The sequence below is a fragment of the Brassica rapa genome, chromosome A02 (assembly GCF_000309985.2).
Source record: "Brassica rapa cultivar Chiifu-401-42 chromosome A02, CAAS_Brap_v3.01, whole genome shotgun sequence".
NCBI lineage: Eukaryota > Viridiplantae > Streptophyta > Magnoliopsida > Brassicales > Brassicaceae > Brassica > Brassica rapa.
In genome coordinates this window covers 21052346-21079510 of record NC_024796.2, presented here as the reverse complement: position 1 = coordinate 21079510, position 27165 = coordinate 21052346, and the positions used below count along the sequence as shown (strand labels likewise).

Genomic DNA, 27165 nt, shown 5'->3' with positions numbered 1-27165 from the left:
GGTACAGTGAGGATTCACGGTGAGATATCAATGGAAACGCAAAGGCTCGCAGCATAAATTTCCTGCATTAGAACCTTGGGGACAAAGTTCTCTCAGCCAGGGAGATTTGATACAGTTAAAGGAGAGGGTATGCCACGTCGACAGTAGCCACGTCAGAGAGAAAGAAGAATCACGTTATATAGCTGCTCGTTGGTAGAAATCAGATTATCGAAAAAATACTGTTGAAACTTTCTTTTCTTTTCTCTTCTGTTACTTTCCCGGAATATCTCAGAGTGTAGATCCGTCGTTATAGTCAGATTACATTGTGAGTCAAATAGGTTAGGTGTTTCATGAACATTGGATTTGTGGTTTCGCTTATAACAATGACGGCTCCTCTCTACGAAGAGTAAAAAGGAGCTAGGGTTTTGTTTTCTTTTAAATACACATGCATAGTTAACAATAACAAACGTTTGCTTCCATTTAATTTAGTTTCGATTTAGTTTTGATGATTAATTAGCTACGGACGCGGCTTAGGACCACGATAATGATGCTCTAATAACAAAATATATGGCTTTGGTTTAATTAAAAAAAAATTAATTAGGGAACAAACCAAACCTGTTAAGGAAACCGGGTCGTCACAGAGAGTTTATGTTAATGAGTTATTTTTCCTTTTTTTTGTTAATGGATATATATTTTTTGTAAATAAAATTCTCTAATTAATCCAGTATATTTAACATTTAAAAAAAAAGGAAAAAAAACAAGGCTGTATATATACCCTAATACTCTACAACTAATGAATTTACATAGAGAGCTAGATAGAAGAGAAATCTGCTATATTATCGATGATGGAAAAGGAGAACTGGATCTATGGAAAAGTTTGGGATCAAGAAGGAAACCCAAAGAAGCCAATACATGATGAAGAAGTAACTTCAGAAAAACTGAGTGCAGACTTTCTATTGAGTCAGGAAGACGATTATAGACGACGTCGTTGCATCTATCTGAAGAGCTACAGTTTGAAGAAGGCCAAATCCAATGCAGACATACGTCGCCACATATCAACTGCTCGTAAGTTTCTGTATCAGTTGAAGAAACTCGTCCGGTGTGGACATCAGCGTCGAATGTGATAGTACAGCTGTTTATGCATGGGTATTACAGATGAAGTGTTTCCCTTACTTCTGATTTACATATACGGTTTTGTTAGTTTAATAGTTTGCTTGAATAAACTATACTTTGACCAAATTCGTGGTTTCATCTCATCAGAATAATATCGAGATTAAGCTTCTGTTTTTTTTTTATTACTTACTTTTAGATAAGGATAAAGTTTACAATGATGTATATACAAATACAAAAACGTACATAATCTACAGAAAACAATGCTTTTATCTATTGAAAAGTTTTAACGTGCTTCTTAATTAGATTCATCTGATTGCGATTTTCAGTTTTAGCTATCAACCACTACATGAAACTCCAAAATTCTATAGGAAGCTTCTATATCTTTTACATCATCTCCAATATATTTTTTTTTATTTTTATCTCTAAAACTACGTGTTTTTCTAGTGTAGAAATAAAAGTTTTTAAAATTTAAAGTATATTTAAAAATAAAATTTTAGTAGCTTTAGCTTTTATTATTCGCTTACATTATTTTTTTAATTTAATTATATTTAAAAATTAGTATAAATAATTTTTATTTAAATTTTTATTTAATAATATATATATGTATATATTTAAAATAATAGTTTTGGAATATTTTTTATCTATTTCTTTTGGTTTATTTATATTTAATAAAATTCCATAAAATCAAGAGAAAATTTTGTTATATATAATTATCAAAACGTAAAACTAAATAAAATTTGTAAATAATAAAAAGAAACTAATGGTATTGGGATCAGAAATTATAATTTAAAGAAAAACTGCATAAAATTTGAAGAATTTTTTTAGCATCAAAAGATATATAATTATGATAAGTAAAATTAAATAATAATTTTAAAAAATTTTAAAACTATTATATTTATATTTCTACTATTATATTATGTGTTGTTATATAAATGATGATCTTTGAGTTATTACCATATTTTATAAAACTTGCCAAAATATAAGTCATATTAAATGTGAATATTTATTTCACAATTAGCTTCAAGCCATGTCATCATTGTTATATGTGGTGATGACACATGACAAACCACTTATCTAATAATGTCTAGAGATAGATGTACACTATAATAAAGATGAAGTTTATTCCAATGTATTCATGTAAACTAATAATATTTAACTACAAATAAAAATATAGAATTGCTATTTTTCTATTATAGAAGAAAAAATAGCAATTTCTAATTTAGTGGATCAAATAAAGTTGTGTTGGAGTGAATTTTGCCTCTAAATACTATTATAAAGGTAAATATAAAGAGGAGTTGAAAATTCTCTTAAGATCTATTTGAAGCTTTTCTATGTTAAATTGGGCTTACAATGGGCTTCTAACTTCAAACAAGTTGATGGTAAATGGATTGGCTTAAGTCCCTTATATATTATTTAAGTCCATTTTGTCTTTCCGATATAGGATCTTAATCTCCAACACCATCCGCCGAGATAATGGTGCATATAACCATTAATCTCGAGATAATCCATTATACCCCCTCCGAGATAATGCTATTTTTTTGCTATCTCGGTGGACTTGAGCATTTCCTGGACCATCGATTAGTGGGATGATCGGACCACTGTCCTAGCCGGATAAATGAGCCAAAGTGTAGGCCAGCTCTAATACCATGTTAAATTCAGACTTATCATGGGATTCTAACTTAAAACCAATTGGTGATTAAGTGAATTCACCGTAACCCTTTATATATTATTCATTTCTGAGTTAAACTCTTGATGTGGGAGATTAATCGTTTGTTTGGTTTCTAGATTCTGGATTTTGGTTTCTAGTTTTTAGTTTTTGGGTTTTGGATTTTATATTTTTTTTTTTTGGTTTTTGACTTTGCACTAGATTTTAGTTTTTTGAAAAGCACGAATGGTAATTTTAGATGTTGGTTTTTAGTTTTTAGTTTTAGTTTTTGCTTTTAAAATAATAAATTGAAAATATTCTTAATAGTAAAATATTTATCATGGAAATAATAAAATATTAAATATCATTACCAAAACATACATAAGTTTATTTAAAAAAAAAAAACAGAAAACATAAAATAAATAACCGTGTTAATTTTATTCCTTAGAATAACTATCTCTCGCTGCAAGTCTAATCAGATATCTAAATCTTATGTTCCAGCACTCGCATGCGAACAAAGAAGAGTGTCGTTCGATACTACAGATAATGTCGATTGACACCTCTGTAGACAAGCATTAACGATCAGTTAATAATGTTCAACTAAATCCTAGACCATCTTTCGAATGCGCCTAGGTCTCTAATCCACTTAGGGTTCAGGTTTCGTTAATCGATTGCACTCTCGTACCTCTCAATTGTCTTATGATTTTAAGTTCAGATAATAAGTCACACTCTCCTGCTATTCTAACTACTCTAAATCCTAGTATTACAAGCTACCCTGGTGTATAGATCTAAAAACACCCTAGCAATCCTAATCTAAGAAACACAAAACATAGTCTGAATAGATAATAGATAAATAAATCAATGTTAAAACCAAAGGAGTTCCAAAAGAATCCTAAAGGAGTTCTTCTCTTATCTCCAACCCTAAAACTAAGAATAAAAGAAAATGTAGCTGTCAATATTGGCTTAGAAAACATATATATAGGGTTTAAAGTTGGATAGGGGTCTTCTGTAAATAAGGAAAACTTTGGGGTAAAGTGGTAATTCTTAAAAATTCTTTAAAATACGACGATTTGCTGATTTGGAGGATTTTTTATCGACACCAAGGTGTCGTCGATCAACAGTAGTTGATTCTCGATAGTTTTCTCTCGCGAGTCAGACGGACCATTCTTCAGTAAAGCGGACATAACTTTTGATCCATGATCCTTATTGACCTAAAACTGGTAGTATTGGAAAGCTAACTAAAAAATATATCATGTGTCTATATATGGGCTCAATCTCAATGCGATAAGACTTCAAACCATAGCTAAATTTCTGACGCATCTGGACAGCTTTGCACCTCAAAAAGCTCTAGAATCTCCAAAATAGCCCAAACTTGACCTAAACCTGAAAAAACTTTAAACACAATCTAAACACATATAATAGACACTAAAAATGACTTATACCATGGTATAAAAGTGGTAAAATTCATGGTATATCAACTTCTCCCGACTTATCTTTTTGTTTGTCATCAAGCAAAAATAGATTAGTCATGTCAAAGAGGTTTTAAAACGAAGGAACTCGCAATTTTTTTAAACTACTACCTTCACCTCTGCAATGTTGCAAACCACATTAGATCAGTGTCAACTCTAGAGGAACTTCCATGTATTAAACCTTGGCTTCGCAGCCATACCATCCATCCCACAGCTTAACTGACGCCACTTGGTATACCCCTTTACTGACCTCATTTCTGCAAAAGAATGTGTAGTCTTTATCTTGGAAGTATCAATCAATGAACACATGAGCTCTTACCCTAACAGGCTTTGGAGTAAACATGTAGTCTTATTCTGATTTCTTTTCCCTTTTTTTTTCTTCTCTGAATCTTTTCTTTTTCTTTTTTTTCTTTCTTTTCTTTCATTTTTTTTCTTTGCAAAGTGTAGTTGAATAATGAAGTCATAGGAAATTTGCCTACCCCATCGCTTCAATCTTTGAGTTAACCTAGTGAACTTATCGATCTGAACGATAAAGCCGGTTTAAAAGACGTATTTATCGACACTCTATAGGTGTATCAATCGACTCGTTCCGTATTAAATACCCATAAGTATGAATACAAATTTAAACATGTAGACTCACAGTGAGAGTTAGATATCTTATTATTGCTTTTGAGTTCTAGGATCAACTCCTTAACATCTATAGATTTAACCTAATGAAACCCTAAGTCTAGCCCCTTATCCCATCTGCTTACAAACTATCTTTTTTTTACTGCTTTCTTATTTATTGTTTTATATTATATTTTGCCTAGCTAAATCTGAAACTCAAGTCTATTGTGTGAAATAACGAGTCTCTGTGGATTGGATTCCTAAATACTGCAACTGATCTCTTATTTGAGAGAGTTTCTCTATGGTAATTTTAGCACATCATGTATACCAAGCCCCAAGACAAACTATTAAATGGATTAAGGTTGGAAGTCAGCTTTGGTTCCTTATGATTTTCTCAACAAGCGTGGATGTTATTGGCAGGTGATCAGTTTTGGTGTTTCCATTTAATATACCATGCAGTCAATAACCTCAAAGAATGGTACTAAAAATATGAAAATTAGTAAAAATGAAATTTACACTAAAATTAAAGCTTACCAATGGGTTGCCTCCCATCAAGTGCTTGTTTTTAGTCATTAGCTTGACTTTTGGATATCAAGTTTTGTCGAGATGAGAATGGGAACTTGCTTCAGTAGTTTGTTCATGAAGTCAATGAAGATTCTTGCAGAAGCTTCTCCATTCTCTCTTAGCTCTAGAGTAACAAGCACTCGAATCCAGGTAAAAGGTTTCAAACCTCCTCTGTTGCACACTCAGTACTCAAGGTACTCATCTGAACAAGTCTGAGGAACCACTGTCAAGAAGTCATCATTCTTCTTTTTTCTCTTATGTTTCTTCTTCCGCTTTCTGCTCTTTCCTCCAGACTTGGCTGTTTTGAAATAACCAGACATCTTCTACTGGCCCTCTAGAATTTTTACTAGCACAGATAGATTCCAACTTGCTCTCATGAGGTGCTGCAGCGTCTTTGAGAAAGTTGTTGAGGAAGGCCTTTTTTATGTCATCCCAGGTAATGAGAGATCTTGGTTACAGTTGCTTGAGCCAGTTAGACGCATCCCTTGAGAGAGAGTGGAGAAATTTTTTGCAGAGTATGTATCCTTCAGAGACTTCATGACCAACGATACTCGAGACTAGATCCTAAAGTTCTTCAGTGTGACTCATGGGGTCTTCGTGTGGAAGACCCTGAAAAAGGTGTTGACCCGCTAATGCAGCACATCTTACGTCTTCTGCACGTCTACTATAGAAATTTATTTATGCGCGTTTTGGGCTTTATTAATTATTGTCGGATTTTAACATATTCGTTGAGTTAGGGTTTAACTTCATTGCACACACTTTGTTCCAGTTTCAAAGGTTTCTCAGACCTAACCCTCTTTCATTTTTTGCTTTTGCAGCATGAACTCCGTGCTACTTTTTCTAAGGACTGAGCTTCACAATTTTCTTTCCATAAGAACTTTCCACACAAGGAGTCAATCTCGTCAGTGAAGGCTTTTGCAAATATGAAGGCACTTATACAGAAGTTTGTGATACCATTAATGACAGTGGTTATGAGTACCATTCGTCACGCGTATGAAAGTCTTATTTGTGAAGCTTATTTTCTTACGGATTGGATAAGGGGAGCGCATTGGTGAATGGAGATCTTCTTGGAGCAGAGAGACACAACTAAGTAGTGAATGGGGGAGAACACCATATATTTAAGTATTTTTAGGTGACAAAAAATGTGTTTGTACACCTATCACCTATGAGTTGAAACTTGAATGTGAACCCGCGTGCCCAAAAGGCTAAAGAGCTTTAGTTGGGTGAGTAACCTTCGGCTGCAAACATTCTTCATGGTTTATCCACATTAAATAACTTATACTCTCTTTTTCTTTTTGGTTCGGAATGTGACATTTTTCTTATTAATAAATTTCCATTTATCTTTCTTCAAGGCCAATACCAAGACAGTGTTTATTCTTCAAATAAATCCAAATTAAGAACTTCCGTTATTACTTAAAATCCACGAGTAAACTTGTGGGGTCTTTACTCGGGTTCCTCCTATAATGATAAACAAGACAATGTTTTACGTTATCGAGTAATGTTTTTATAAATATAACTAATCAAATATAGCCTACACATTGACCCAAAAATATATAGCCTACAAAAATGTACATAGTGGCATTATGCTTCCAAAAAGGTTGAACTTTAGAGAGTGAATGCGTTAAAAATATTTGTTCTTACTATAAAAAGAGAAATAAAGAAGAGACAAAAAGCTGAAAGGAGAAGGTGGTGAAGAGTGTTCTGACTTGTCGTCACGGGTAAAACCTTACAAACATTTGATTTGTGGTTCCATACATATGATGGCAATTCCCAGCCACGCCTCCACGTGCACATCAGTCATAATTACACTCCCCCACTATAATATAACGGGGTATCTAAAGTAATTATTTTTATTTTCTTATAACTCGAGTTTCAGTTTTTTTTTGTAAATTAGTTTCAGTTTTATTGCACGATCGAAATTTGTTCACATTAAGATTACATTCTCGCCACGTCTTTGGTATTTTACGATGAGGAAGTTCCTTACATATTTCACAAAGGACAGAACTTAGGTTCATCCCATAGGGGTGAATCTTTAAATTCATCCCACTTTTTAAAACTAATCAAATTTTCACATAAATTATTAATTAAAAAATACTAAATTAAATAAAAAATAGCTACAAAAAATAAAAACGCAATTTTAACGACGTTAATGTTTCCACCTAAACTCTAAACCCTAAATCTTAAATTCTAAACATTATACTCTAAATTCTAAACCCAAATCCAAACCTCTAAACCCAAATCCAAACCCCTAAATCCAAAACCTATACCATAAACCTAAATTATATACCCTAAACCTAAAAACTAGACTATAAACCTAAACTATATACCCTAAACCCAAGTCCTAGATCCTAAACCCAAACCATAAACCTTAAACCCAAATTCTATACCCTAAACCCAAAACTTTAACCATAAGTCCAAACGATAAATCCTAAACCCAAACCGTAAATCCTAAACCCAAAACCTATACCCTAAACCCAAATTCTAGACCTAAAACCTAAACGGTAAACCCTAAACCCAAACCCCAAACTTAGATGCTATAGGGTTTGGGTTAAGGTTTACGCTTTAGGTTTATGATCTAAAACTTGGGTTTAGGGTATATAGTTTACGTTTATAGTCTATTTTTTGGGTTTAAGGTATATAATTTGTGTTTAGGGTCTAGGGTTAGGGTATATAGTTTGGGTTTAGGGTTTAAGATTAAGGTTTAGGGTATAGGGTTTGGGTTTAGGGGTTTGGATTTGATTTTAGAATTTAGGGTATAGGGTTTAAAATTTAAGATTTAGGGTTTCGCTGGAAGCGTTAGCGTCGTTAAAATTAGTGTTTTTTTTTTGTAGCTATTTTTTTATTTAATTTAATGTTTTTTAATTAATAATTTATGTGTAAATTTGAATGGTGTTAAAAGGTGAAGTGAATTTAAAGGTTCACCCTAGAAGGTGAACATAAGTTCTGTCCTTTCACAAATGTAAATTTAACTTTTTCTTAAACTTAGCCACTAACCGGTGATCATAAAGGAATATAAGGAATATGAAAAAAAGGAATAAAGAGGAATAAAACGAAAGTAAAATATTGTTTTTCTTAATTTTATGAGGAATAATTATAGTCTATTATTTTCTAAATTTTAAGGAATGTTAAGGAATCATAAAGAACAAATATTTCTTGTAAATGATGTAAATAGTAAGAACTGTTAAGAAATTTACTATTTCTACATATTCTCTTGGTCACATTTAGGTTCCGAATGGAGAAAGCGGATCAAGCGTTGCGGATCTAGCGTATCAAGCGGATTGAGCGGAACAAGAGTGGATCAAGCGGATCGAGCGGTTCAAGTGTGGATCAAGTGGATCTAGCGGTTCAAAACATATGTTTGAATGGTGAAAGTGGATAAAAAGTGGTCCAAAATACTGTACAAATTTAATTTAATCTATTTGAAAAAATTATAATACTATTTATTTTCATAATTAATAATGTTATTTTAAAAATATCTTATAAATGAGAAATTAAATATTTATTCAAACTATAATAGAATTTTTTTTAAACATATATGTTATTATTTTGAGTTTCATTAAATATTTATCTGATTTTGGATATTTTAAAAGTATTATATTTTGATAAAGAGCGTGTAAGATCAATTCAAAATTACTTCTAAAATAATTTAATTATGATTTCCTTTATAATTAGATTTAATTATTTTAAAATATTTGTTTGAATTTATTTAATATTAAAATAAAATAAAATATATTGTCATAACTAATTCGAACGATCTAATTTTCTTAAAAATTTAATTATTTTTAGAATATTTCATATATAAATATAATAATTTTGTATTAAAATATAATAAAATAAATTTAACTAAATATATAATTATTTTAAAATGTGAGCTAAAATCATAAATATATTTAAATCTATAAAACATATAATTTATAAATATATTTTGGTTCACTATGTAAATAAATTTAAAAGTATAAAAAATTGTTTGTGATGAACCAATATATACAAATATATTTTAAATCTATTGTACTTTATCAGTTTAAATAGTGACCAAAATATGGATAACAAGTCTATTTTAAAATTAATAATTATGTAAAATTAACCAACTTTGATATTGTAATAATAACCAAAAACCTAAAAAAAAGAGTGAACTGCTTGTTATACTCCAAATATGGAGTGATTCTACTGTAATAGGCAGTCCATTGTTTTACTTCATATTTCTTCATTAATCTGGATCACTAGTGGATCAACCATTTTTAAATAATGTATCCGATGTTTTGGTTGTATTTTCTTGAATGGAGACTCACAGGTGAAGCATCCACTTTGGCGTGCAATCCATCTTTTATCCTGCTCTCCATTCAAACTCTTAGATCCTTAGTATAGAAGACTAAAATTCAAGAAAAGTAACACTCGAACAACATTCTCTAAACAGTAGCCAACCGTGTACATACTATATTATCCATAAAATTCTCAAAACTCAAACAAAAATATTCAACCTTAGTTCGATGACAATAAATATTCAGTTTTATAGTAAATGTCGTTTCAAAATTTAAAATTTATTATGAATTGTTTTACATATCTTTTAGAGAAAGATAATTCTCTATTCTTCCTTTTTTTATAACTCTTTCATATCTTTCAGAATGGAAAGAGATTTATGGCTCTTTTTTTTTAATTAAATATACTTTCTTCGGTCAATAGATCGAGTTTTTTTGCTTTCGCTTGCGGACTATATAGTTATCTAGGCTTTGTAGTGTTTTCAATCTAGAATCAGATTTTTTCTTCAAGTTCTTATGTTTTTTTTATTCTAGATTGAATAAATATTTTGCATAATAAAGTATCCGACAAGTTCGGATATAGTTTTTGTCTTCCCTTTCTCCTATAATCTCAACCATGAATTCTAGGTAACTGGATTTCATAATTCTGGTTGGAGCTAGAGATCATCCCTTTCGTTGATCATCCTTGATTGTTTGTTTAGATGGGAATCAACCTTTGCTTCAGTTTTTGCAAAGTATTCAGATGGATCTAAAAGATTAATATCCAAATAACCAGATCCAAATTTGATCCAAACTAAAATATTTTAGATACACCAAAAATATCTAAATCATAATTATATATTTAAATATATTAATTATTTTAAATTTTATATCTATTAGATATTCAAAAAATGAAAATATCTAAAAATTATCAACATATATCACATGTAAATATCTAAAATAACAACAAAAAAATGTTCAAAATACTGAAAATATTTATTTGTTCTCCATCCAAATATTTAAATTGAATTAATTTTTATGTAAATTTAAATATCTAGTCTTACATTATTCAAATTTTTATGTTTTATATTATTTTGTTTTAATATCAATTATATTTGGATTTTTGTTTAAAAATACATAATTAAAATGGGTATCCGAACTCAAATCCGAACCAACCCCGCAATGATTCGAACCAAATCCAAACCAAAATTTATAAATATCTGAATACGATTTAAATTTCTAACCCTAAAAGTCCGAAATTCGAATAAATTAATTGAATCCGAACGGATATATGAATATTCATTTCAAAAAAAATTATACAACAAATCCCTTATTACAAATACAATAAATTATCCAATAAACTATTTCAGTCCGCGCTGATATCATATTTGTGTTAGACACATGATTTTTAACGAGAGAAAATTTGGTTAACAATCATAGTTACGATGATATTAATAAGTAGATGGATTATTCTTATAGCCAAAAAGAGAGAAAATTCAGTTAACCATCATAGTTTTCTTTTGTTTGTTCTTTACTCTTTAGTTTTAAGACTACAACCGCCTACAAGTAATTAGCATGGCATTTAACTAGCTAATTATTAAATGTGGAGTGGAAGTACGAAGATAACATTATCCACCAAGATAAAGCCACGTGTTAGTTAAACAAAAATATTAAATCCAACCGTAGGATTTATGGCAGCTAAAACTATAACCTCAACCTCCAAATCGAATATCTCTGTCCGCTTTTAAATACCACGAAAGCTTCGCAATAACTTCCCCATTCTATCACTCTGTTTTTCTCTCTCTCTCTCTAGAAATGGATAAAGGTAAAACGTTTGGAGAACAATGGAGGTTCAGTCCATCGTTTAAACCGCCTGAAACGCCGTTAAATTCTATGGAGTTTTTGTCACGCGCGTGGAGCGCTTCCGCAACGGAAGTAACAAGAGCCGTTGTAGCTTCTCCGACTTTTCAACCGCCGCAAATGCGTTTCTCCGAGATCCAGAGCGCTTCTGACGTCACTTTGTTGCCGGAAGATGAAGAAAACGGCATCGTTTCCGGAAACACTTTCTCTTTCGCTTCCTCTGAGACTTCTTTAATGGTCATGGAACGTATCATGGCTCAGTCTGTAAGTAAATCTATCCATAACGGACGTTGTATTAAGAAATAAATCAAAAAATCTAAATTACTTTTTTTCAATTTAGAAATGTTTCTATCAAGTAACAAATATTGTTGCGTGAACAACTTTATTTATTGTGTATGTTCCATACTTTTTTTTTACTTACATTTTATAAGATGGTATAAAATTAGAAACTTCATTCCCTTTTCTTTTTCATAATAAAATAGTTTAATTTTAATTTGATTGCAAAAATAATTCTGACAGCCTGATATTTCATCACCACGGACTTCAGGGAGACTTTCACACAGCTCTTTCACTGAAAGCCCTCCGATTTCTCCCTCTGACATCGACGACTTTAAGGTCAGTCAAATTCTTGAACCAATTTTCAATAAATACTAGACCGAAATTGAAAGTCTAGTGGTAAAAGGAGATTCTTTATAGAAAATTATTACTTAATTAGTAATTCAACCCATTTAAGTGTTGGACTAGTGTTTTTTTTTTTTTTTGCGCAACTGTTGGACTAGTGTTTAAAATTAGGATTTGGTGGATTAAATATATGTCGTAGATTGAAAATAAGGGTCTATATGGTAAATTAATTAAACACGTTGACAAACAAAAAAGGCTAAAGTGTAAGAGCATCTCCAATGTATTACTCCATTTTTTACTCCAAAATGGTGCAACACCAAAATGGAGTAAGGTTTTACTCCAATGTATTACTCCATTTTCTACTCCAAAAATAATATTTCTTAAAGATTTCATTTTTATTTTATTCATAATTGCAAATAAAATCTTATACTTATAAAAATTTACCAATTAACCCCAACTATTTTATGTTTACGATAAATAATTAAAATATAAATTATTTGAATTAAATATTTATTATTAAAAAGTACAAGAAATCATTAAAAAGACAACATATATGTGGGTTCAACAATGAGCATTAGAATTTTTCCCACAAATGATCAACTAATGTATTTCGTAATGAAAATGAGCTTCTTTATCTTTGATATTCCTAAATCGAGAAAATGAGCTTCTTTATCTTTGATATTCCTAAATCGAGCAAGAAAATTTTGAAATCAGACATTTTCATCTTCTGCAATTTTGATACTCGGATGTGGAGCTTTTCTTCCAAGTTCAATTGGTGCATTGAGTTCACTCTCATCTATACAAGATCCAAATGTTCGTGCGTATATTCAAACTCAACAAATACAAATAATATCAAAGCGAAATGTTGAATCACAAGATCAACAAGCTCTTTCTTAGACTTCTCCGTTTGGGCAATATTTCACCGACCTTAGCGGATCCGGAACGGATTTTCCAGATTATTAAATTTACTTATTTTATGTTATTTTTATTTTTATTATTTATTTTTTCTGTTATTTTCATTATTTATTTAAAATTATTAAATAATCCTTTGTGGAATATACTATTTTCATGTTAATGTATCATTTTAAATATTATTTAATTAAGAAATAAAAACATTAAAGATTGAAATGACCATTTTATAAATAAAAAAAGTTCAACTCCAAAATGGAGTAATGGGTAAGATTACTCCATAAATGGAGTAACCCTAGCCATTACTCCATTTTCAACTCCAAAATGGAGTGGGATTGGAGAAGATTTTACTCCATAATGATGTTTGGAGTTGAAAATGGAGTAGGGTTGGAGATGCCCTAAGTAGAAGCAGCAGTAGCTGTAAGAAAAAAAAAACAGAGGAACACAAGACGCAGGCTTTCTCTTCGTCCCAAGTATTTTTCTCTGTCAATTACTACAAGATGAGCAGTATATTGTCCCTATTGTTAAAGTCTATTTTTATATTTATGGTTTAATTTTAGCAACATGGATTCGATTTTGTATTTTTATTAAGAAAAAATTTAGTTTGTTAGCATTTATGGTTTGGACCCAAGTATGGCTGGCATATGTTCACATAGGTCTATTTTCCACATCATTTTTCCCTACAAATACATAGTTTTAATTCGTTTTCATTTATGATAATATCAAACTACAACATTGAAATGTTATTAAAACCCGATTGATTTTGTATTTATTTTGCTAGAAATAGTGTTATAGCATTTATGGTTTAGGACCCAAAGATGGGCTGGTCTATGTTCACAAATCACAAGGGTCAATTTTCCACAGCCATTTATTATAGAAAATATTTTTCACTGTGGTCCACTTTTATTTATACTTTTATTGAACACATACGTTTAAACGGGTATTAATTTTGAAATTAAAATATTGGTCCAGCAATTCTACCGTATAAGCCCATCCTTTAGTGGACACATACGTGGTCCATCCGCCGTCTCCGGCGTCGCAGGAGGTTCTAAAACTGTCGGTCGGTGGTTGAAGGACAGGAGGGAGAAGAAAAGAGAGGAGACACGTGCACAAAACGCACAGCTTCACGCGGCAGTATCTGTAGCTTCAGTGGCTGCCGCCGTGGCTGCTATTGCTGTAGCAACTGCCTCTCAGTCGAGTTCTGGAAATGACGAGCAAGTTGCTCAAACTGACTCCGCGGTGGCTTCCGCCGCGACTTTAGTGGCGGCACAATGTGTGGAAGCCGCCCAGATTATGGGAGCCGATCGCGAGCACCTGGCCTCCGTTGTTAGTTCTGCGGTCAACGTTCGTTCCGCCGGAGATATCATGACGTTGACAGCCGCCGCGGCTACAGGTAGAGTTCTCATATTAATCATTTTGGTTGATCATAAAAATATAATTGTTACTTACACAAATTTATCAACTCAAGAAACACTAGACATTTGACACCAAATTTTTTTAAAAGTTCAATTGTTACCATAATATAGTTTTTTGTTTTGTTTTGTAATCACCAAGTTTCTGAGTTGAACTTCCGATTTACTTATTAGGACGTAGACTCACATACTGACTCCTAAACCATCAAATCAACATGACTAATAAAGTGTAGTATAATTCTTGGTTAACATTTTTTTAAAATGTACATACGTAGCGTTGAGAGGAGCTGCAACTCTAAAGGCGAGGGCATTTAAGGAGGTATGGAACATAGCGGCAGTGATTCCGGTGGAGAAGGGGATACCGAAAGGCGGTGAAAGCAGCGGCGGTGGTGGTGGTTACCAAGGCTGTTTAACTCCGGAAGACAATTTTCTTGGGATATGTAGTAGAGAATTGCTAGCTAAAGGTTGCGAATTGCTTAAACGCACCCGCGAAGGTTTGTTATTGTCTTCAAATACTTACGATTTATTTCATGTTACGTATAGTTCTTGAATACATTAATGTAATTCCAACATTTTAATACTCGTTTCATATCTATCAGGCGATCTTCATTGGAAAGTTGTTTCGGTATACATAAATAGAACAAAGCAGGTAAAAATATATTAAATCATACTATAGTTTAAGCTTTTTAGATACCTATACTATATTTTAGTTTTAAGTAATGGGTTTATCGACCTTTATTGTGGAAACTAAATTACATTTTCCATTGTTTTAATTGTCATTTTAAATTATTGTGCAGGTAATATTGAAGATGAAAAGTAAACATGTTGCCGGGACCATTACAAAGAAAAAGAAGTGTGAGTGAAATACTGATACTTTGCTTCTCTCTTACTCTTTCATAGTCTTTAATCGATCCCAATGGATAGAAGGTCAAAAAGGTACTAACTTTGGAATATATTTCGAAGTGTACTATTAGATCCTAAAGTCAAAGAACGATCTAAAGTTAGTCTGATGATTGTCTAAAGATATATAATCGGTCTCGAATACATTTTGTTTCAAAATAACACGAAAGACTAGGAGATGGTAGGCTAATAATGATATTATATTAGACATGTTAGCATAGTCTTAAATTTGGTCTCATAATTAAAATAAGTTTCTGAACGTGTTCTTGATTTTGATCTATATAGATGTGGTGGTGGAACTTGTGAAGGGATTAACTGCGTGGCCTGGCCGTGAATTACTCGAGGGAGGAGAGGATTTGAGGTACTTCGGGCTAAAAACATTAGAGAAAAGAGTGATTGAATTCGAGTGCAAAAGCCAAAGGGAGTATGATCTTTGGACACAAGGCGTTTCCATGCTTATTTCCCTTGCTTCTGATAGTAGGCATTAATGGTGAATTAAGTTATAGGCTTGTTGGGTGTAAAGTCAGTATGAAAATGAAACAATGGGAATATTGGTATTTTATATTCTTCTAAAATGGGATTAAATCGTCTAAATATTTATAAGGTAAGATCTTATGCAAATTACGTAATGTTCTTGTTGTTAAGCTATGAACTATGGTGATGGAGAAATCAGATGAACGTAGGGGTTGACCTATTGCTTTGTTTCTTCTGGGGTGATTGTAGCATAGAAAAAACCGGCAAGCTTTCTTTGTTCGACATTGAAACCTAAAGATCATTGTGTACATAACCAAGAATCTCATTTGTAACAGGAAGTTTATGAACTTTTCCCAGCACACATTTCTGACAGAAATCCAATATATGAACCTCTTTCGCATTCAAATAACTATTCTTTACCATAGCATTCTTATTCTTCAAAATTATGCCCAAGCCTAAAATGCCATCTGTTCGTGATATCAACTTATATTCTAGCCAAGGTTGCTTGGCTTTCACAACAGATCCTTCAAGATGATAAACCATCTTTATAGTTTCTTCACAATGACTTTCTTTCCATCCTTGAAGAATGTGACTTTGTAGTCTTCTCCGGTATAATTGCAACCATGTTTCTCCATCTGATCATAAAAAAATCAGATTAATTCCCTCTGAAAGCAGCAACCTTACCTATGTTAGCCCCCACCTTAGACAGATCAGTGTTTAAAATCTTCAGTTTTCCAATTCCTTTAGCTTCACTCAATGTATTTTTCCCCAAGAGTATCTTGCCCCCTTCAAACTCTTCTAGATCAAATAGTACTTCTGGCTTTGGTGATTTGTGAAAGCTGCATCTAGAGTTAGGACCCATTTTTCTTTTGTGTCTTGCACTTGTTGTGAGGATCACTGGAAATTCTTTATTTTGTGCAACATTATCAGAATATGAAGATTTCTGGTCCTTTCTTTATGGACATTCGCGTTTAAAGTGTTTCTCCTTTCCGCATATCCAACACTCTCTTGTCTTAGGATTAAACTTGCCTTGAGACGTTGATCTAAAATCTTTTCTCTTTGACATATTCCTCCCTTGGTTATTAAACCTTTTCTCGGTTGTTCTTGTTGAAACAACTAACCCTTCAACATTAGATCTAGGATGCTTGCCTAATCCTTTTTCTTTAAGTTCTTGCCGAAGCAGTCACTTCTTTGACTATTAGCGTTTCTTTTCGATTTCCATAATTAAGTAACTAAAGAAAATTGAGTATTCATTGCGCCAAAAAAACGCTACCGTACGATACCATACCGTTATTAGGTACGTTGTATCATCGGCCGCGATAATAGGTCTTCCGCTTAATATAACGCTTTTCGCTTCCACTACAGTATGTTTTAGTTAGATAGTGGTTTCCTTTTTGTTATTTAAAGTTTTTAAAATAGCATTTGTATTTCATTACTGATCCCATGTCATATATTTTTACAAATTTCATTTTGTAGCGTTTATGTTTTCAATTATTTAAAACCACAATATATTTAAAAATAGATATAAATGAAATCTAATAATTTAAACATTATTAATTAAACATTAGAAGTTTACATTTCCAGTTGATATGAAGTTCGACAAAGATCCAACAACACAAAAACATACAAGCATCAGAAATTTTTTACTTTGTCATCATGCCAAGCCACAGTGGTACCTAGAGCATCAGATATGAATTCAACTTCTGCATTTGGTCTCCAAACTTTTGCATCTCCAATATTTGCCACTCAAACAAAGACCTTGCGAGCATTTTCTCCTAACGGGACAAAGTGTACTCTATCCTCTGGATTTGTGGAAACAAGACGGTCTTCAGCCACAGTCTTTCCCGAGTTTAAGCAATCCAACAAGAGGCACTTCTTCTCTAGACTTGATTTAGCTGTGTCCAAGCTGTTACTAACACTCTATCACCCAAAGTGGCAAACAAAAGCATAAGACCAAAGTTAATAACAACCACAACACATCTATTTAATGTTCGAAAAGCTTACCCGAGGTGAAGAGAATAATGGTGAAACTCTTAATGGTGACTGATTAATAGTATCTATCTTCTGAATTGGCCAAGCGATACTGAGACGAAGTGCATCACCAATTGTTGACATCTAAGGACTAGGTCTTCGCAAAGCCTCCTTCTTAATCACTTTTTCAGTCTTCACAATTGCAGCATTGGGTCCAAAGAGAATATTGTTGACCAGTTGCTTTGGATCAGTTGAAAACAAACCACCGTCAGCAATCACATCATCGCAAGTCCAGTCATAGATGCGTATTTTATCCGATGATGCCTAAGACATGAATAATGTGTTACACCATAATTGAAACATAAAACCAATTCATACCAGATTAGAGAAAGAAGATGTTTACCGATGAAGCAATAGTTTGAATTTTTGGTGGAGCCGTGGTCGTTATCCAAAATGATCTTTTCAGCTGGCCAGGATATTTTGCTATCCAATGCTTGTCCAAGTGAAAATATACTTGTGGTTGGCCTCCAGACATAAGCATCATTTTTTGTTACAGCATTGACAATCACAGCTGCTGCTCCAGGTCCAAGAGGAACACGACCAATTTTGTACATTGGTTCAGCCCAGCAGAACTCTCCTTCCCCAACAACAACATCACCTACTTCACACCAATCCAGAAGCTGACACTTCATAACTACCTTGCTAGCACTGGTAGTCTCAGCTACAGAACCATCAGAATGTTTTGACAAACACAAACTTCTGCACATGCGTCTGCAGCTCTTCGATCTTTTTGAGAAATTGCAAATGTGTCTCTTCAAGCTTCTGCACATGCGTGTTTCTAGCCTGAATGAATGCTAGCTTTGAAGCAGTAACTCCTCTGCCCATCCCTCTGACTCTTTGATTTTTGTCTTTACCTAACACTTGACTCACAACATCATCTCTGAAGTTATTACTACATGTGGATCTCATTTCAGTATCAATTGACTTTATTTGTTCCTGATACACAACAATATTGTGTCAATATCTTATGACTTCCTAAGTCAATTAACTCAGTATACACTCACAATTGTCTCTGCAAATTATGGTCTGACAAGTCTTCCATCAGAAGGATATATTAAATACATAGAGTACCTGAATCTCCTCCCATATAATGTAGCTAGTTTTTTCATCGAGGTGCCTCCAATCATCAATTAGTACATGAACATCCTCTCTCACTAGACGTCCAAGAAAGGATGACAGAGTTACAGATCCTTTGCCAACATGTTCATCCAGAGATGTGAATTCAACATCAACCTTTTCCTCTGGTTGTTTAGCAACTCTACGCATCTTAGTTAGACCTCGAGTTCGCTTTTTGGTGATTGTTTCTTCATTTTGAGCTTTTCCAGTTGATGGATGCGTACTCTCTTCCTGAGGCTGCATACGCTCTTCTTGAGGCTGCGTACGCTCTTCCTGAGGCTGCATACTCTCTTCATGAGCTTCTAAATTGTACTGCAATGTTACATCCTCTAAATACTCATCTTCGTCTTCCATATCAGCTTCTCCACTCTCTTCAGTTTCTCTGTGTTCTTCTTGTTCCTGTGCAGCTTCTTGGCAACATTGTTTTTTAGCCTGAGTAGCAGTTTGCTTTTTTCTGATCATCTCTGCAGGGGTTGGGGGAATGCCTGATTGACGTCGACTGCGTCGAGTAGTGACTGTATCTTCTCACTTTGCCATTTTAGCAAACCTGAAACACAACCAATAATCTATGAACTACCAGCAAAAATTACTTCAACCAACTATTCCACTACTAAGACTGCTTCATAGTCATCTCTAACATAAAACTTTCGTCATCAGAGGACTGGTTCACATAATCTTCAATTTTTGGAATTGTCAAAGTTGCGGCAACAAACTCCTTCTCTAACTCAAGCTCATGATACCCTCTAGGTGGCACCCTCATACAGACATACCAATGTGAGGAATCATCTTCTTTAGCGTAAAAGATTTGTTTTGCTTGTGATGTCATAATGTACAGATCTTGGATATACAGTTCACTTAGAGGTTCACCAGTGTAAATCCTTGCTCTTCTTTCACACTGTGACCTTTGTTCGCCCACTTACACTTGAAGAGTGGAATCTGAAACATATGGTAGTCGAGGAGTATGTATCTTCAATAACTCCGTAGAATGCAACCATGTCCGCCTTATGTGCAGTATCTCGGGCATTGGATCTACACATGCCGAAGGTTTCATAGGTAACTCCACTGTTCTGAGTCTTCCACATAACATCGTCAGTCTGAAACCGATTTCTATTAATGATATATCCTTTAGTGTCTCAAAACTTTCTGATCCATTTTGAATTCTAGATAGAGTCCCTTCTTTAACTTTGTTGTCAAACAATTTTCTTCTTCGTCTGTAAGGATGCTCAGGTCTCAGCCTCTTTCTGTTGCCCAAATACACATGCTTTCGAGTAAACTTCAACCATCTAAAGGGTGTATCCTTTCCACAGATAGTACATGCTTGTTTCCCTTTGACTTTACACCCAGCCAATGTCCCTAATCCAGGATAATCACTGACAATCCACAACAACATTATTTTTAGTGTGATATTTTCCTTCTGAAACAAGTCATAAACAACAATACCTTCATTCCACAAATCATTTAGATCATCTATCAAAGGAGATAGGTAGACATCGATGTTGTTGCTCGGTGCAGTTGGTCCAGGGATCAGGAAAGTCAACATGATGTTCTCTTCTTTCATACAAATTGTTGGATGCATATTGTAGTTGACTAATAACACCGGCCATGTGTTGTATTTTGTAAACTGGATTTTAGAAAGGATTCATACCGTCGGTAGAGAGTCCAAACCGGAGGTTTCTTGCTTCTTCAGAAAACTGTGGCCACTTATCCTTCACGGTGGACCAAGTGATAGAGTCTACTGGGTACCGCATTGTACCATCTGAACTAGCATTATTGAAATGCAAAGGTAAATCTTCAGCTATCCTTTTAGATATAAACATCCTCCTGAATTTGTCTTTAATTGAAAAATACCTTAGAACCTTAGCTGGAATCCCTGTCCTCTCCTCACCAGTGTGCTGATCCCTTTCCATCTTGAATTCCACATCATGGGCAACTTATGATGTCCTTGTATTCCTTACCGTAAAGTATGTAGTCGTTTGTGCATGCATGAATATGATCGTATCCAAAACCAAACACTTTCAAGAATTTCTTCATTGCATCTGTTGAACTTAGAAGGACATTATCTTTAGGAAGCATGTCATGAACTACCGTCAGGAGCTGGTCGAAGTAATTCTCAGACATACCACGCTTAACTTTGATGCGGTAAAGCGCCATAATTGCTGAAACCTTCGTGTAGTTGGGACAGCTAGAGAGTATAGTGGAGTTTCAGCATCTTCCAGTTTCTTCCTAAACTCAGATTCCTCTTTACTGTCACCTTTTTCTATCTGAACTTCATCGTCGTTATGGGGCTGTGGAGCTTCACCATCAAAGAAAGCAGTTCTGAACAAGTCATAAACTACATACTCTTCACTTCTGATATCTGATGGCTTATCAGCCTTCGCATCTCCATGTTCAAACTAACTCTCCTTCCTCTTGTATATCTGATCCATACCCTTGATAATTAAATGATCCACCACTGTATCTGTCGGCTGATGACACAAGTTGCGGTAGTCAATGCAGGGACACAACATATCACTCGGATGACCCAATCTCAAAGCTGATTCTTTCACAAAAGCAAATGCTCCTTCCTGATACTCAAGGCTAGCCATGTAAGTAACAAACATTTTGAAACTCATATCTCAAACACTTTTTACTTAACCAAACAAATGAAAATATATAGAAAAGCATACACATACCTTGGTAGCCAAACCCAATTCTTGTCCATTGTTAAATAAAACAGTGCTCCAGATCCAAGTGTACGTACAATACATGAGTAAGGTTGCGTATATCACACACGGTATATGTAAATCACTACACTGAAATAGAAAACTAAAATCTCATAACAATATCAAAGGAACGAGAAGCTCACCACTAAAATAAGTGTACTCCTTTGATTTGAGAAGATATATGCAAATTAAGAACCATCGAGTATTAGTTAGAACAAAACTTAATGACAAAATTGAAGAACCCTAAATCGATTAATCTTAGTGAATATAAACCGTATATCTAACAGATGAAAACCCTAAATCGATTAATCTTAGTGAATATAAACCGTATATCTAACAGATTAAAACCCTAAATCAATTCGAAACAAATTAAAACCCTAAGTCAATTCGAAAACTGAGGACAAAATCGAAGAAAACTAAATCGATTAATCTCACCTCTGTGGAAACGAGATGACTCCTTCGACAGATAGAGAAGGAAATAGATTATGAATCAAACAGAGAGGTAGAATGAGGATTTTGAGTTTATTTCGATAGAACATAGAGGTGAAATGAGGATTCGAGAGAGAGGCATAAGATTTCGATAGAACTGAGGTGAGAGGGTGAAAGGGTTTCTGTTTTTGCCTTAGATTTTTTTGTGGGAAAAACCAAAAATTTAGGTTTATCCCGCGTATTGGTTTACATAACAGTTTTGGTTTTGTGATGTTATCAATAAGTAACCGCAAAAACACTTAGCTAAAAAAAATATGTCGCGTATCGAATTTATTTTTCCGTCTTATTTAAATATAGCATTTCATTAAAACCAAACGCTATAGAAAAATCCGCGTGTCGTAAACCATAGCAAAAACAAAACAAAAAAATGCTATATACTGGTGTTCTATGAATACTCGATATTCTTGTAGTGAGTGTATGAACCAAGGATTTGTATCGTGGTGGAAGACTGGGGAGATCTATATTGTTTGATCCTCATCTGAAACATTTATGTCCAGACTTGTGAGACCATAAACAAGCTTCAAAAAGGTGTCCTAGTCTGAGAATCACCTTTCAAACTCCCATAACAGTCGTCTCTTTCATCACCTTCCTCAACACCATATTTGTCAAACTCGAACAAGTAAGGTTTCTAGCTCTCGTGTCTTCTCCTTAGCCATAGGATCCTTCTTTGTCTCTTTTTTAGTACTGGTATCCACATCAGTTTCTTCTTTAGTAGAAGTTGTTTAGATATATCCCAATCCATACAGTTTAAGTTGCATGAACATGTTAAACTTCCACATACAAAATCACCTGATCCATCGAACTTCTCCATTTAAAACTTTCCATTAATAGATTCCATTTTGATCAAACTTCCGAGAGACAATCAACGACACAAGTAACATCAAGAAATACTGATCAACCTTATCTCCTCAGAACAAGAACGGATCGAACCTTATTGTCTGAGCCTAGAAAGATACCACTTGTTAAGGTTTCAATTTAGCTTCAACTCAATTCTGGTTAAGATTGAATCTGATTGTTCTTTAGTTATATCATATATGTTTAACTTGTAATCAATCTAATGAACTTAGCAAGTAAGAACATATGCAATTGTTAACCTGAACTTTGTTTCCTGCATGTATGAGGAGAGAACGAAACTCTCATACCTAAACTATTGGTCTAATCAATACAATATTGACTGATATCGTTTTTTTTGTGCAGCTACTGCAAGGGATTGCACAAATAGCTCACCGGAGAAGAATACTACATCAATTACAAAGAAGAAGACGACCCCTCAGCTTTTGATTCCTTGGAAGACGACAAGGACACGTAAACGAAACCATAGAAAGCTTTGTGGACTCCAGAGCTGTAATCAGGATTGGATCTCTCTATTCCGTTAAGTTCTCTCTCTCCTCTGTGATACTTCTCTCTCTACTCTCTTCCTCCGTTACTCTCTTCTAAATGTTGAAGTCGGCGATGGTTGTTATGGGGTTGGACCCGCTTTTGTAACAAACTCTTTAGCTCGCACTCGTAGAGAGCCGAGCTCATTCCTGGACTTTGTAATCCTTTCGGCCTAATAGAAACTCTGCTTGGCCCAATCCGAACACGCCCAACCGAAGCCCGTGAGCACCTAAACGACAAACTTCACAGTAAAGACAAATTTAGGGGTTCATACACCTCTTTCGAAATAGGTTCAGAAAACCCTACTACAGCCGAGGTTTTTGACTTTACCACTAATGCTTGGAGGTATGTCATTCATGCTGTCCTTATCGGATTATTGGTAAACCTGATCATGTGCGTGTAGAGGGGTCACTTTATTGGTTAACCTATTGCCACGAAATAAAAGTTGTATCCTTTGATCTTCATATATACCAATGCATTTCAAGTCATCTGGAGCTCCCTTTGCCAATATACATCGTTTCAACAATCTCATGTGCAACCTCGACAACTATTTGTGTGCATCCGAGATGAAGTGGCCCAACCAAGTCATATGTTGTTCAATTCAGGCAAGAGGACATGGGACAAAATGTTTTCCATATATCTAGATTTAACTTCTTCTTGGTTCGGAATCAACCACACATGCGCCTTCTCGCACTTATCTATGAGGTTAATCTAACGCTGACTACACTTGACCTAGAAACCAAATTATGTGATATTGTTTTTTTCTACCAGCTCCAGCCAGACAGTTTAATATCTGTTTTGTAAATTTATTTTGATTATTGAAATTGCAGAAAAAACATATATAAGTTTACCCTCCTAGTATTGTGATGTGAACGGGTTACTTTCATGAGGCAAGATGTCATTTGAGTAAAGACTACAAAATATAACTTCATAAGCAGTGTGACTATTGTATATTGAAAATAGGAAAAACAAGCTCTAAAGAAAATTACTTTTTAACCTCAAACTCTTGAATTTCAACAGGAACACCTTCATGACACCCATCTTTGATCTTCATCAACTCACAATCATCATCTTCCAGATAAGCCATCAAAAACGACACAACAATACCACCAATAAATCTCCTCATTGGTTTTCTCTCTTCACCATTCTTACACAAACAATAAGAACTCTTCCCTCTAAGCCCTTTTGTATCATCATCAAGCATGTCTAAATGTCCGTAATCCTTTGCGACAAAATGCCACGCTGGACCTTGACATTCCTGGAAAAACTCTCGGTGGTTCACTCCCGTAGGTGCACACGGTGGAAACAATGGGTTCCGGGCAAGTTCACCAAGTCCCGAACCAATAACTAGAACAGGCATCTTTTCTAGGTTAAATGAGTTTGGTTCATAGGTTAAAACCGGAGGAGGGGTTTGTTTACCTTTCCCTGTCCCATCCACCGGATCTACACCGATAAGTGCTGAGATCTTTAGTTCCGATGAGTATCCAAATTTCTTTAAGGCCACGGCGAATGCGGTTTTGCCGCCGCGGCTATGGCCGGTGAGTGCGAATTTAGATAGGTTGGGTGTTACTTGTGGTGGAAGAAAGTGGTTAAGTCCGACTGATAACCAATCAATAATCTCCGCCGTTGATTTTATCTCGTCCATCGTGTCTGGTCCGGCAATGTTATATAACTGTTGGGTATAACATAACCAATAAATTTGATTCATAACAAAATAAAAACGTGTAACGAAATTATTCTTAGAAGATTTGAGAGATTATTATAAAATTGGACAATTTGATTAGAGACAAAAACAGACTCATACATCAAGTGGACCCATCTATTTACTTTTCTTACTGTCTAAGGTTCCAATAAGAGCCAAGCAAAACAAATAAGGTCTCAGAACTCAGCTAAACGTGGCATCATGTACTCCATTCATATAAATCCTAAATACGACGGTCTCCTTGCACCTAAGTTTTACATTAATCCATCATAACTATTTATAGTTTACGTAAGTGCAAATTTATACCGAGTGACCAAATGGTCCACTTTTTTTTTTAACACAAATACCAAATGGTCTACTTGCAATGTCTTTTCACACTAGTATTGAATGGTGAACGGGGACTAATGTGTCACCAAACGCAGATTTACAAGTAGCTAACTAACTAAGAGGATTTCTAATGGAAAGTTCTACCAATGGGGCAATGGAGTCCTCAATATATATATAGATCATATATGTATATATATATGTATATATAACTGTGGAGTCTATGACTGGAAAACCCAACTCAAATTTTCTTAAAAAAGTTTCTCGGTTCACTATTTAATTCTAGTGTAAAATTTCTTTTTAGAAACTTTGGATTGAGTTTTCACAGGATCTCATAATTACATATACACATATAATATATACATATACATTTATGTGTATGTGTTTTCAGGACTCCAAACCTCTAATGCTCTAACAAATTAAATTTGAGAACGGAAAATAAATTTTAGAGGCTAATTAATTCATGAATCAGTGTAATTAATCTAAAATTAATTTGTGAGATAATATTGAACCTGCGGAGCGATGACAATGAAGCCATAGGAAGAGACATGCAACATAAGCTGGGAGTAAAATGAGTTGTAGAGAAGGTAACCATGGAGGAGCATCACCACCGGATATTCTCCTTCCTCCACCGGCGTTGCCACCAAAAGCGACTTGGGAGGAGGCGGCGGAGTCAGAGAAGAAGATGGCGTCGTTTTGTAGCAGCGACAGCGAGATGCTAAATCCACTGTTAAAAGATCTGGTTTGTATTTGCCATCCACAAAGGCGTTTCTTGATGAAGAAGATGACATTTTTTTTTTCTTCTCTTTGTTATTTTCTTCAATTTTTTTTCTCTGTAGGTTCATGAGAATGAAATGCGTAAGATACATATATAGACATGAAAAAGTTTACTTTATGATGGATTTTCTTTCTAAAATTTGAAATAATTATTATTAAGAAGTGTAAAATTTAATTCATTAACTAGATTAAGATCCGCGCCTTGCTCAGAATGAATATTATATAAAAATTATTTTTACGTATATATTACATAATAAACAATAAATATATATTAAATATTAAAAATTCAGTATCTATTATGAATGTTATCAAATTGATGCGAAAACAAATTTTTTTATTAATCCAAAAAAACATTTTTTATTTGCATGGTCTATAATTAAATAATTTTAATATTTATTAAAATGAATCTTCATACTTATATGATTTTGTAGTTATTTATATTTTTTCATAACAAAAATTTTAAACCACAGTTCAAAAAAATTAATGTGAGATTTTTAATAGTTTTGGTAATATATAGTCGTTGTTTGTGGGTTGAGGGTGACATGCTCCTCAGGGCCCTCTTTTTTTTAGTTTTAAAATTTTAAATTATAAAATATACAGAAAAATCTAAATTTATATTATATGGTTAATGTGGTTGTTTAATTTATTTTAATAAGTTAAAGTTGAAAAAAAATGATAGAGGGTACACTAATTTTTATCAAATTTTTATTAATTAAAATTATTAAATATTATATATACTTTAACCACATTAGACAATTCCATAATTTTTATTTATGGAAAGAATGAAGAACATTAACAATTAATTTATGGTTAGTTTAATAAAAAACTTATTATATATTTAGATGAACCAATTTATTTTT

The 27165-nt window shown here is 33.7% G+C and overlaps 2 protein-coding genes and 1 long non-coding RNA gene across 5 annotated transcripts; 1 reads left to right on the top strand and 2 right to left on the bottom strand.

Annotated features, from left to right (window-relative positions):
- Positions 1 to 1263: 1263 nt before the first annotated feature.
- Positions 1264 to 10928, bottom strand: LOC117131863. The gene is made up of 2 exons (XR_004455264.1): positions 7771 to 10928; positions 1264 to 7670 (listed from the first exon to the last, which is right to left on the bottom strand). It is a non-coding gene; the product is annotated as an uncharacterized LOC117131863 (long non-coding RNA).
- Positions 10929 to 11182: 254 nt separating this feature from the next.
- Positions 11183 to 16016, top strand: LOC103848844 (VAN3-binding protein). The gene is made up of 7 exons (XM_009125672.3): positions 11183 to 11735; positions 11991 to 12086; positions 13974 to 14394; positions 14689 to 14907; positions 15013 to 15062; positions 15211 to 15268; positions 15599 to 16016. The coding sequence occupies exons 1-7, from the start codon at positions 11427 to 11429 to the stop codon at positions 15799 to 15801; spliced, it is 1356 nt and encodes a 451-aa protein (XP_009123920.1). The 5' UTR covers positions 11183 to 11426; the 3' UTR covers positions 15802 to 16016.
- A 1300-nt stretch (positions 16017 to 17316) lies between these two features.
- On the bottom strand, positions 17317 to 26955 carry LOC103848843 (chlorophyllase-2, chloroplastic). 3 transcript variants are annotated; one of them, XM_033284723.1, is made up of 5 exons: positions 26041 to 26955; positions 24922 to 25174; positions 18162 to 24849; positions 17792 to 18082; positions 17317 to 17707 (listed from the first exon to the last, which is right to left on the bottom strand). In XM_033284723.1, exons 1-3 carry the CDS (start codon positions 26395 to 26397, stop codon positions 24488 to 24490), a joined length of 972 nt encoding a protein of 323 aa, XP_033140614.1. In that variant the 5' UTR covers positions 26398 to 26955; the 3' UTR covers positions 17317 to 17707; positions 17792 to 18082; positions 18162 to 24487. The 3 variants fall into 3 exon arrangements, with proteins under 3 accessions (XP_033140614.1, XP_009123914.2, XP_033140613.1); XM_009125666.3 differs by having other exon boundaries at positions 18162 to 21498; positions 21607 to 25174; positions 26041 to 26952; XM_033284722.1 differs by having other exon boundaries at positions 18162 to 25174; positions 26041 to 26952.
- Between the last annotated feature and the right edge of the window lie 210 nt (positions 26956 to 27165).